Raw genomic sequence first — 13,047 nt, 5'->3', positions numbered from 1 at the left:
CTTAACATTTCATGACGTTACATTAGTAGTCTGCATATAAGTAGCAGCCACTTTGTTTTGGGCTCGCATGCAGGATTGCCAAAACTAATGGGAAACCTCAGACTCAGTTTCACTGCTAACTAGACCCGTGATCTAAAAAAGGAAGCAACAGTTGGATTTTTCATTACTTGTAAATATTGCCCTTCTTTCCATTCATTCGGGAATAATTTTTATGTTTGCAGCCTTATTGAGATGTCCATCTACCCGCCATTCTAATGAAATGGACAGCAATCATTTGAAATGATGGCAGTTGGCCATCTATGGCTTCACAAGGAGGCAAGAGTTTTTCAATGTATCAGGTAACCCATTTTGTACTAGTCTCTGGCCTTTGTCTACTTGAAATCATAGGATGATATACAAGTTTGGTTATTTCCCCATTTTTGGTTCCACAGAAACAATGAATTTCCCTTCAAAAATCATTACATTGATGGCAATGCTAAAGTTTCTGGAGCAAGTAACCTTCTCAAATGATTCATGTACTTTCTATTTTGTTTCAGTGAGGCTTTAGTTTACATAGGTGTGCACATCAGAATGAATAAGTCGGAGATCACAAGTGAGTTTTAAGTTTTGGTTTTATGATTTTATTAACACTGAGTGCATCCCCATCAGTTGATACAATGGCTGCGACGAGGCCCTAAGAACATCGATCAAATGTAGAATACTAAAAAGGAAACACTTTTATTCCAATTTACAATGCTATGTCAACATTGGGTGATTTATCGTGGCGTTAAATACCATGTCTTGATTTAGAGATAATTTGAAATGAAACCTATATGTCAGTACCCCTGAAGAATGTCCCACAGTTTTAGCAATAGGGACAGAAACAGGTCAGGGCAGTTGGGTAGGATTTTCATAAATATGATGGGTCTTCCTGACCCTTCGGCCGCAGAACATTTTGCTTTGACTAGGTAACTATTTGACCTTGTCCCTAGGTGAAGGGGAATCTTTTTCCCCTCTCCCTAGCCTTTTACTCTTTATGAGTGACCCGTTTATGTCTCTCCATAGTGTATGGTTGGAGTTAATAGTTTCCTATTCCTATAACATTTGGGCTTAGACGGGTTGCCCCTTTGAGCTCCCCTGTTAATTTATCTTTCATGTACTTGAGTGAACTACTGTTGGCAAGTAGTAAAGAGGGATTTTCATCCCCTTTACATTTTGTATAAGTGAGCCAGCACCCCCGATGTGGCGTGCTGGGGGGATAAAATGTATGTATTTATTTGGCATTTGTTCAAAGTAGTGTTTCAAGGTGCCACAAGGCACAATGGGGAGGGAAACAGGGGGATGAAAAAATATAACGGACAAAATGGCAAAGCCAGAAAAGTAAATTTGTGATCCCACTAGGCCTTGTGGGATTCGGACGTGGCAGTGCTTTGAGAAGAAGTGCATGAAGGGAGGGAGGAAAGTGTGGACAAGTGCTAATGAGAGCTCGGTAGAGGGAGGTGCCAGGGGAGAAGCCACTGGCTAAGTGCTAAGGCAGGAGTCTCCCATGGGTGGAATGCACTTCAGCCCGGGAGCGGGCCAACATGGGCATTGCTGAGGCAGGGAAGGGTGCTGGGATCGACCGGGCGGGAGCCTGGTACCTGTGAGATTCATAAAGGTCCAGCCCGCCAGTCTCAGCAGCAGTGGGGTGATGAGCAGGGAAGGGAAAGAGAGAAAAGCAGAGTTCAAGCTCAAGTGTGAGAGGGGAAGGGAGGCTGTTCTGAGGAGAGGCACCAGCAGAGGAGCGAGACCTCCCCCCACTCTCTGCTTGGAGAAGAATTTGACAAGCAGAGAGTTGGAGTTAGAGGAGCGAAGGGCTCTAGCAGTAAAGTATTTAGGGAGAGAAAGTTGGAGATAGCATGGTCCCAGGCCCCAGAAGATACAATGTAGCCCCTTTCTTACTTACCTGGTAAAATTTTGTTACAATTGCGGGTTTACATGAATGGCTGTTGGATATGTAAATTAAAAGCCATAGTTCGGGTCTCAACTCGGATAACGAAATGGAATCATTTTTATAGGAGTGTTTCAATTAGCTCGACCCATACAACATAACGTATGACACCTAAAAATGTGTTATCAAATGCGGTTCATAAATTATCAATATTGATATGAAAAAATGATGTGATTTATTGGGTAGGAATCGGAATTGGCCGATGAAACATGCATAACAGGTACCATATATAATAAGAAATGCACTAAATTGATACGCAATTAGTAATAGGTTATACAATCAAGTATCCCAATTGAGTAATTGAATCAGTCATGACAATATACAACAGGTACACAAAATGGCACATGTTAATGTCATTTTAAGGGTAATTCAAAATCATGTACAACTTCTAATGCGAAGCCAAGTGGTAAATCATGAATGTCGACCCATAGGAACAAACGCTATTTAATCTGCTCTTGCAAAGTCTGATTTTTTCTGTAAAATAATTAATAATAATAATGTGTATAACGGAGCAACTGATTTGGAAATTTTTCAGAAAACTAGAGCAAAAGTATTCTAATATAGGTATTATTTAACATGCGGGATCTTACCCAGATTGGGACATTTTATATTTGATAACTAGGTAAATATGATGGAGTAGGCCCAAAAGATGGCGAGCGTAATTTTAGCTAATCAGCAAAACAAACCAGCAGTGTCAGTGAAAGGAAAAAGTGACACATGATCGATTGTTACCATATTAACTAAACATATACGCAGTGGCAACGCCATTTCGCGTCCTAACAGCCAACGTGGGAGAATGCAGCACACGTAGGGACGTTAAGAGACAGTCTAACATTTTCAGATTCTAATGGTGTAGCAAACACCAGCGCGGGGACTTATTATATTCACTAAGAATAGAAGATTATATTGAACCAGAAAATCAAGCGCATACTTAACTGGGGGAACATTTCTTTTTTTGAAAAAAACAACTCGTAATGCTAAGAACCGTTATCGCGCACACCCTTTTTCTCCTGATCTAGTATTTAACTAAGCAGAAGAATAACCAAATACGGATATTAGGATGTTTGAAATTGATTGATGGGGCAAATTAAGACAGCAATGGTAACGTGCATAGGAACCTAGACTAGACAAGCACGTACTGTATGCATGGCAGTGGTTTTACCATTATGACTTATCGCACGCTGTTAATTCAACCTCAGTAATACACAGAAGGGCCACGATTTTGCTAAAGCGGTGGTCTCCTTTTTTTGCCATTTCTTGTGAGCTTGCCGTTTCCGAGGTCTTCCCCTGCCATTCTAGGTGGGAAAGACCTCAGTGGAAATTTGGTCTTTGGATTCCCCGCCCAGGCTCCAGAGTGTCTGAGAAGGCAGGAAGCGAGGGAGGAGTCCAAAACTGTGCCGCCCTTTGTCACCTTGCCTGAAAGGAACAAACTCCCAGTGGGGGGCTGGCTGTCCCTGATTGCTGTGAAATGCAGGGGGAGATTGCATACATTGTGCTGTAGTTCCTGTTAAATCCAACCTGGAAGCTGCTGACAAGTCGACCACCGGCTCTGAAATCTAAGGTGAAGAAACAACAGCCGTAGTGATTCCCAGTGACCTGAGAGCCTGCTCTGTAACTGGAGCCTGCAGTCACCCTTCCTTCCAAGCGACCTGGGGATCCCGAAAAGGACGGCCCAGAGCCTGATGAGACCCACTAGACTAAAGATGTCCTGCATTTTGTCCGGCCTCAATACCCTGGTACCTCGAGGCATTGTGCGTTGCACGGTCTTCCGAATGTTGCTGAAACCTTAGGGGCATTCTGCTGATCCTCCATAGACTTGGAGTCCTTGAATTACCCTCACCAGAGTGCTGGACCAGATTGGCGACGAGAATTCGACTAGCGATATTCAGTCTTCTCCTGGCTCCGGAAACGGTGCCAAATCCACAGAGCTGCATCCAGCCGTGAGGAAACTCTTGCGTGGAGCCTTCCCCGAGGATCCCTGCTGCAAATTCCCTTCCAGTGTCCTGTCTTCAGTCTTCACGACAGGGAATTCATTGACCAGGTTTTTGGCTGCAGATCCAGAAGACATCCAGCTGCAAACTCATCTTCTGTGCTGAGGTACTGTGTTGGCTGGGGTATAACCTACCTTAAGCCTTCTGAGATTCCTGTGAAGCTTTGGGGGCGAGTCATGTGATTGGGAGTCCTCTCATCCAGTTCACCCAGGCCCATTGCTGGAATCCTCCTAGGGTGTCTTCTCTGAAGTGCCTGGAACCTTTCGGCCACTAACAGCTTTCCTCAGGAACGCTTACTTTTGATACATCTGTGCCTATCCTGACCTGTCTGTTGGCCACTAGAGACCAAGTGACCCCCCCTTCTGCCACTGAGAACACTCATGCTCCAAAAATAGGGAAGGACTAATAAGGTTTGGGCTTTTTTCCTAGAAAATGCAACAAGTACTTAAAAGTTACTTACTTGTAATAGGGTTGGTTAGGTAACTGTCCCTCTGAAATATCAGCAGTTATAAAGATTCTTACTTTGAATGCGTTTTGCCCTTCTTAAAAGTACATGTAAGGTTATTTTACTCCCCTGTGAATTGGGTCCTCTCTTCCCAAAAGTAATGCTGTTGCCTTCACCTAACCATTTCTTTCAGATTATAAGTGTATATGTTTACCAACTGGTCTTGCTTCCTCTGGCCTTTTGTATAGCCCGTCTAGAATAAGTCTGCCTTGGGTTTTACTTACATTGAATAGCTGCATGCCATTCTTAGTAAGTAAATTGTGGGTTTTACTAACATGGGTCTGCCTTGTGCCATCCTAAAATAAGTTGGAGAGTTATTGCTTACCGCCATCTGGGTCCCACTGATCTGAAAAGCAACTGTAATAGTTTATTACAACATTAGGTCTTACTCACCTGGTATAACTAAGGGTTTACCTGAATGTCATTATAGGTTCATACTGCTCCATGTTCCACTATTCAGAAGAGAACCCTGGTAACAGGGTTGGTTTACTAAGTGATTTCTTAGCCAAGTGTCACTGCATGACTGACAGGGTATACTACCCTTGAATTACTGTAAGTAATCCAAATGTAACTTGTGGTTTTACTCCCCCTGAATAGGTGTGTTCTATTCTAAATGTGAGTGAGTAAGTTAGACTTGCCTAGAAATACTGAGTTATTCTGAGCAAGGTCGATGCTTTGGTCTGTGTACCTTAAGCATTGTGTTGCGTTTTTATATTACGTTTATGATTCTATGACAAAGTACTTACCCACCAAGATTACTTTGGTCTATTTTCATTTATAATAAACCTTTATTTTTTATAATTCTTCTGGTTAGTGTTTCTTTTGAACCATTTGTATGCTACAGGTTCTTTGTACCTTCCTACAGCTCTCTCTACGCCCTGACATAAGCCCGGCTGCTCGGTCTAGGCTACCATATATTCAGGTGGTACAGCCTTAAGAGTTGAGTCTTGTTACTGTCTCAGTTGCATGGGTTTGTGTAGCCATTAGTTCCAGAATACATTCATATGTGGTTGCACTGCATCACATATTAGAACATGGTCTTCATGTCCTTTTTAGGTACACCGAGCAAAATTGATCTTTCAAAAATCTTGAATTTCGATACCTACTGTCAATGTTATTTGAATAATTGTGTAAGTGCGTTTCTTAAAATGTTGCATGATCACCTTTATACATGAAAATGTTTTAAACTCATATGAACATGTTTTGGACGATAAAGATCTTCACCATGGTGTTTAGTCTCTCCTTGTCTAGTCTGTTGTATCGGATCTATGTTCAGAATGGAGGGGGGAGAATGAGCATTCCTGGGTATACGCTTGTAACTCCCCCGGCTACCACGCTTGAATTTACAATGGGACAGTGGTTGAGTCTTTCACAAGTGCTCGGCTTTTAATCATGGAGTCAACTTGTGACCAGGCTTTTGATAACAAGAGGCTAACGGTGCCTTTGCAAGCTATTTCCCACGCAAATGCAGGACATAGGTACACACACCATGTTCAGACGCAGACATAACTTGCAGGAAGGTCACGTTAACTACAGATTTCGCCCCGCCCGATCCCCTCGTCAAGAGCTGGAAGTCAGAACTAACATAAGATACCCATCTCGGGAGGCACAAGCAGGTCAGCTCCAGACTAGGAGTACTTTGCATAGCCCAGCACCAGCCTACGAAAAGATGAACACCCAGACGTGGGAGCAGAATGAAAAGGGGCTGCATGGGGAGATGTGGGACGCCAGCGGCAGGAACAAGCAAGCATGTCCTACTCACAATTCTTCAACCTGCTTCATACGCAGAGACACACTGCCGGCTTCCTTGGTTATAGGCGTCCTGCACAGATAGAGGGAGCACAGCAAAGGCATGCAAAATAATTAGTGTTATTAACAAAATGGAGGGGTGCATGCAGCCATGCGTGGACAACAGGCAGACGGGCAAGTTAGGAGAGTGTCACAGCAGGGAATGGGGAATAATTATTAATTAGGCCAAACCCCCATACCCCCTCTTCAAGCCTCCCCTACCTAAAAAGCTGCCATAGTCTCTTCTCACCCTGCTGTACCACTACAGATGCACCCCCTGGGATTGTCACCCAAGATGCCCACCAGCTCTTCCCATTCTGCCCGGACAGCTGCTCATCTGCCCCCCCGGCCCCCTCTTCCTCTGGCCTGTAGTTACAGTTGCAAAGTCCACCTCACCAGTCCTGCCATTACAGCTGCACCTCCACCATATCAACACCCAACGCTCTGCCACAGCTAACAAGGGTAGAGGAAATCCCCACATGTGGCCACTCACGGGGACCCAGAGCCATCTCCACATTTCCTGTAGGGGGCCACTGTAGTGCATGGATCTAGACTGCTCAGCACCTCCCAGCCATCCTAGCCCGCTGCCCCTGACCCCCTCTGGCAATGTGGCCTTACATGCACACCTCTTCGAAGTAGCAATTTCTGTACTTCAGACTGGACCATTAATAAGAGAGAAGTGCATGTTGCTTCCAGTGGTTCTGAAAAAACCTCAAGGGGTGCAAACTATTTCTCAAGTAATGCAGATAATAACAGAAAAACCGAAGCACAAACATTCTGCAGAAAAGCTAAGTAACGCAACATATTTATGCAGATAAGACGGATATAAAAGCATGCGAGCAGGTTATTGGTGGCACTTGGGAGGAATGCAGCTGTTAACACATCAGCCAGTAACAGTGGGCACATGAGGGCATTGCATTGTTAAAATGGGGACGTGAAGGAGAGCAGGTAAAGCTATGGAGCGAATTGGGGGACGAGCCTCTTAGGAGAGATTCCTTTTCACTCCTCTCCTGCAATGTGAAACGAGCCTACTCCCTCTACTTGGGACAGACCGATCCTTTAAGGAGTCAGTATAGCTCGCAACGGGGACTAAGCTACACCTGCGCAGCTCTGGGAGGGAACTCTTACTGATGGTCGATCTGCTCCTGTCGCAGCGCAATGCTGCCCTGCTCTTCCAGAAGGTTTTCACGCGAGGACGACTGGGCAGGGTCCAGCTTCTTCACATAAGCAGCTGGCACAAATCCTTGTCGGTCATTCACTTCCACCTTCCACCAGTCCTGAGGATGAAAGGAGGATTGGGAAATTATGACAGAATCCTGTGCAGTGTCGCAACAGCAGGTGACATGAGAGAGGACTTTCCTGCAACAATGCCCCCGCACCTTCTCCCAATGCGTTAGACTCTTGTACACAATATCGCACTGAGCATGATTACTTTAACCAAATCAATGGGTTATTCCCTTACACAGAAAAATGCTTCTAAACAGCACAATCACCACAAGTAACCAGTTTCCTACAATCTACAGAAGGTACAGACAAGAGGTGAAGGCAGGGAAATGGGGAGGAGCTTGGCTTAGCTTTGGATACACACTTTACCCTTCAGAAACAAATGGCAGTATTCCACAAATCAGCCTGGGACAAACGCACCTTCTGAGAAGAAGTCAAAAATTCCGAGAATAAACCAAGCAAGCCATACAAGCTTTCGCGCTTGCACCTGAAGGGACGCAATACTTCATACTAAACCCATCCAGACTGAACTAGCTTGCTGAGCAACCAGTCAAGAAACGGGATCACAGCGCACCCCATAGAAAACAGCCTTTTTATTTGTCTAACAAGCTGACTTCAAGGGATTTGATATGATATTTTATGTGTATCGCACTCATATACAGGTGTTTCACAAACACCAGAAGCCACTCCCACCTCCAATCAGAAATTTCCAAATTCAGGAAATCCAAAAAAGTCAACCAGGCTTTACAACCATCCAGACATTATCAGACTGACTCATTCTCATCTGACATTGTCAGGAATTTGGGGTGGTGGAGGCGAAAGAGGTGTCAGGGGCGTCAGAACGTTTAAAGAAACGTTGTTTGGGCTAGGAAACTACCTTTCCCAACAGCTCTTTGGGCCATTTCGTAGTTCATGCCGTGAGCGCGTCTGGCCACCTGACTATCATTAGTATAGCTTATTAGGGGCCAACGGCACACGGCAGGTGTGGCTTATTCAGTCTTTCAGGCGAAGCCATGCCGGAGGATCGCGAGGAGTCGCGCACACCAGCATTATCTCAGAAGGCATTTTAAAGTTGGAACAGCAGCACGCCAAGTACTCGCGTGGTTTCCATGCCGCTCTGCATTCCAGCTCGAACGGACAAGGGGAACGCGAGGCGGCGGAGTTCTGACTCGCGCAACTATCACGGCTTCATCAGCTCCCGTCCGGGAAGGCGTGCGAGCTTCCCGGACGGTCAGATAAGTGCTAGTTTGGTTTTGTCTGGTTTCAGGGGATCATGTTTGGGGCCATGTTCGTAATCTTCTCTGTGGAAAGGCAAACATAGAGAAAGACATTTTCATTGTGCATTGCATTTGGGCAGAACTCTGATTATTCTTTTAAGTGTCTGAAGAACACTTGGTGCCTGTGATATTGAGTGACATTAATTCTGGCAGGAAGTACAGTCTGCATTGGAGTAGTACGTTGTTTACAAAGCTACTCAGTGTGCAGATTTTGGAACACAGTGCTATGTTTGAGTTGAACTCAGACATATGGGGCCTAAATGTTCTATGTGTGTAAATGTGCTAATGCTTGTCCATAGGGCCATGTGTCACATTATTCATGCTGGGATAACCTCCCATGTGTTTGTTTCATCTATGCTTGTATTTATGTAGTCCATGTAATTGTTTTACTACCTGTGTCTATATCAAGGGGTTACTAGGGAGTGCAACTACGCTAGAAAGGTGTTTTAGTGTCCTGTACTAAGAGGACATTATTGGTGACCTGTGTTTAGGATATGTTCTATGGTACTTGATCAAATATCAGGCAGTGTAGGCTTTTTTCCCGGTGCTTCCCCTATCCTGTCCACCTTAGGTATTTCCTAACCCTCTGTACGGTTTTCCTACATTCCCTTCCCCGTCCACAACCTCTCGCTAACCCTCTTCACCCCATTGGCTGCCACGTGGTATCCTGTGTTTTGTATATCAGGTATCTGTGCCAACCACGGGTGGAGGGTCGACTTCATTCTGCTTCTGTGGTTCGGGGGAGAGTGTCGACACACCTTCCTCCAATATTGTGTTTTGACAGTCATGCACCCAAGTGTTAGGGAGAATTCTCATTCAATGGCTAATTTCCCTTACCTAGCGAGTCCCTCAGCAGCTTTTCTGGATTTCTGGAGTTTATTTTACAGCTGGTAAAAGTGTACCCTTCTATTTCCCACTCTTACTTGTGTTTTGCCATGTGTATCTTATCTGTTTTTATGATTGTGGACTCTGGAGTATACCACTTCAGTAGCCCCTTCTTTTGTGTGTTACACAGCACCTTCAGTGCAGTGACACAGGGTTGTCTTTTAGACTTCCCACCGACTCCATTTCTGAGGCTGACTACTGTCCCCCAGAAAAGGGGGAAGTTGCCATTAACTTTATCTAGTCATTTAACCACAGATCCAGTACACCCCATCTTACATGGAGTACTGGAAAGGGTTACTCCGTATCCCTTTTTATCTGTACCTCCTAGAGCATTGTTTCGCTCTTAACATTTAGACTTGGCTGGTGGCAGTGGTATCTACCCTAACTTTTCTACCGCGATTATACTATCTAAACGTGGTATTGTTTTAGGCTATTATATTAGCCTCGAACTTAAAATCTGCTTGACCAAATACTTTTTCTTTTGGCTCCGGTCGGGTTTATTCGCCATTTCTTTTTGTTAAAGTCCTTCTTGTGTTTTTTCTTTGTTCACTGTCTTTTGGCGGGCTTCTGCCCTCCTCTATGCGCCTGGGTGTCTAGGTGGGCTGAATGTGAGGGAGGGGTATAGTCACCCCCTGCACAGGGTATCCTAGGAAACCCAAGTCGCACTTTGCCATGATTGGCTGAGGTGGTTGTCCAGGCCGGACAACCCCCCCTGCTGCGTGATGGACAGCCAGGCTGTGTGAATGGGGGATTTTCACATAAAAGGCAGGTCTCTTGGGCTGGAAATTAGAGAGTCGCGACTGGAACTACAAGGAACCAAAGAGAAGTGGAGAAGAAGTCGACTGCTGCAACTATCCCGTCCCGGTGAAGCCCTGCTGCAGTCCTGAGCTATCTACACTTTGACGACCAGACAAGATCCAATCCGGAGTCTTCTTCCCTTGAGCTTGGTGGGGATAACCAGCTCATCCTCTACAGCCAGAGGATCCTCTTCGTGGTCGAAATCACTGCACACTGCTGTAGTGGTCCGGATAGCCACCTGAAGAGCCTCTCCTGTTTTTAAGGAGCGCACCTTTTATTCACCGTCGCTTCTGCCGGCCTCATCCCTGTGTGGTGCAGACCCTCTCATCGTCCTTCGTGCTGAAGCTGAAGGAAAGCGTGGGTCTGCGGGAAACCAACAGGAACAACTGCCGTGGCACCAGCTTCGTTCTTTGAGAAAGGTACTGTGTCCTGTTTGAGGAATTTTGGGTGAAATCCCTATTTCTCTACATTAAGGCTTGTCCTTACTTTTCCCTCCTTATAACTTTTGCTTCCGAACATTGACAATATCAAAGTATTATTGGCAAGTCTTTGTAGAAAAGAAGAAAGCAAAGTAGGGCCCAAAGCCGTTTAGGCTTGTGAAGTAAAGGAGCTGTTAGCAACTCTACAGAGCCACCAAGGCAGGTCTCAACAGAGTACAAGTGAGGTTACACAACAAGAGGTAAGCTCTCTAAGACTAAGTACCTTTAGGTTGAAGAATGGTAATGTACAGTGTGTCAGGTTTCCTTCTCTTATTCAAGTTTCCTTTTCATTATTTATCCTTTTCAGATTAGCTTTGTGTGGGTGGGAAGTTTTCCATTATAGTTGGTTAGGCCTTAACTTGATGATTCAGAATCCTGGTTCTGACCCAAGGCAAGATGGAGCCTCACAGTGACAGCTCTGATTGGCTAGAAGACAATGCTGAACAACAATGAACATTCTAAACTGTCACTCTGTGCCTTTCATCATCAAAACCCCATCTGAGAGGACGTGTTCAGTGGCTGCTCCTGCTTTAGTATTAGGCCTGGTGGATTTTATCCTTCAGATCTCAGCAGTTGAGCGGCTACTTTCTTGGGGGTTCAGGAGAAGTCTTCAGCTGGCAGGAATTCGTTTTGGAAGATAGGAAAAGCAGGAAATCTTTGTGAATTCGCTAAGGAGATAAGTGACTTTATTTCTACTGTAAATCTGTTCATCTTAAATACAGTCTCCTTGAAAATTCGTTAAAAGTAGTGTTTCAACTAAAACAATTGAACTATCAGTGTGCGCTTGTGTTTCCAGTGCGGTGTTCCTTAGCGCGAGATTTTGACTGTAACGTGCGTATTCAAGTGAGCGCGTGCTTTCTAGCGTTTGTATTCCGAGCGCGAGCAGAGGTTGGTCTCGTGCCATTTTAAAAGCGCGTGTGTTTTATTGCGCGAGAGATCCTTTTCGCCAAAAGCTATACGCAGCGTGAAAACTACAAAGCGCGTGTGAAATACAAAGCGCGTGTGAAATATAAAGCGCGTGTGAAATACAATGCGCGTGTGATTTTTAGCGCGAGTATACAAAGCGCGTGTGAAGTATAAAGCGCGTGTGAAATACAATGCGCGTGTGATTTTTATCGCGTGTGTACAATGCGCGTGTGAAATACAATTCGCGTGTGAAATATAAAGCGCGTGATTTTTATCGCGTGTGTACAAAGCGCGTGTGAAATACAAAGCGCGTGTGATTTTAAGCGCGAGAATCTGTTCGTCGTGTGCCTTGTGAGTGCGCGTGTGTTTTTTCCATCGCGAGTAATTTTGCGCGTGACAATCACTTCGTTGCTTTTGAACTCAATAGCGCGGGTGTTCTTATTTCGCGTGTCTCGCAGGAGAATATTATTGCGCGTGTGGACCATTGCGCGTGTGAATTGTTGCGCGTGTGGATTTTTTGCGCGTGTGGATTACTTGGATCGCGCGTCTTCATCCGTTTGCGCGTGTTCTTCAACCAGGAAGATTTCTATGTGAAGTTCAACGATTAATGGAAATAACCTGCGTGTGCAGTTAGCACGTTTTTTCCTCTTTCTTCAAGGATTCAAAGACTCAAGATAATTATAAATAGTTTGAAAAGTTTTGATATTACAAGAAAGAACATTTTAAAGACAATCTAATTGAACTACCAGTGCAAGTTGGAAAAAAGACAAACAAAGAACTAAAACTTCCAGTTTTGCCTAATGTAAGAAGTTGCTGGGAATTTCTAGTATCGCAAGTAAGAGAGATTTTCAGCTTCTTATCCGCTTCTCTAAGAAATTTCAAGAGAAGAACCAGGTAGGATTCTCAATTATTAGTTAAGGATTAATTACTTCCCATTCATAAGGTTAAGTAAGTGAATTAAGAAAGTGTATATGTTATTCTTTATCCTCTGCAGGTTCAGCACTGATTAGCCTTGACGCAGTCTGCCTGGTGTTGTTTTGTTGTCCCATTCCCCCTTTCCCTTTGGGGTGTAGTTTACAGAGCTGTATTGAAAACTAGTTCTGGGAAATACATCTCAGGGGGATTGTCGGGGGTTCAGCAGCTTCCGCGGATACAGGACCTCTCAGCCTGACAGAATGAAAGGCCAATAATTTAGTCCGCCCGAGCTGTCATGAACCCCGACGAA

At 44.7% G+C, this 13,047-nt stretch overlaps 1 protein-coding gene across 8 annotated transcripts in view; it reads right to left on the bottom strand.

Moving 5' to 3' along the window:
- SPTAN1 (spectrin alpha, non-erythrocytic 1) overlaps positions 1–13,047 on the bottom strand; it is a 514,843-nt gene that overhangs the window by 293,851 nt on the left and 207,945 nt on the right. For 5 of the 8 annotated variants that reach the window (XM_069609174.1, XM_069609169.1, XM_069609172.1 and 2 more), the window contains exons 22-23: positions 7,382–7,530; positions 6,228–6,287 (exon numbers count right to left, since the gene is read on the bottom strand). In XM_069609174.1, the coding sequence (XP_069465275.1) occupies positions 6,228–6,287; positions 7,382–7,530 (209 nt within the window). The remainder of the gene's footprint in view (positions 1–6,227; positions 6,288–7,381; positions 7,531–13,047) is intronic. The other 3 variants (XM_069609171.1, XM_069609175.1, XM_069609176.1) reach the window with 1 other exon arrangement.

This window comes from Ambystoma mexicanum, chromosome 8, assembly GCF_040938575.1.
Source record: "Ambystoma mexicanum isolate Mex_15411 chromosome 8, UKY_AmexF1_1, whole genome shotgun sequence".
Classification (NCBI taxonomy): domain Eukaryota; kingdom Metazoa; phylum Chordata; class Amphibia; order Caudata; family Ambystomatidae; genus Ambystoma; species Ambystoma mexicanum.
The sequence above is the reverse complement of the archived record's forward strand: the minus strand, read 5'-3'. Positions and strand labels throughout refer to the sequence as shown.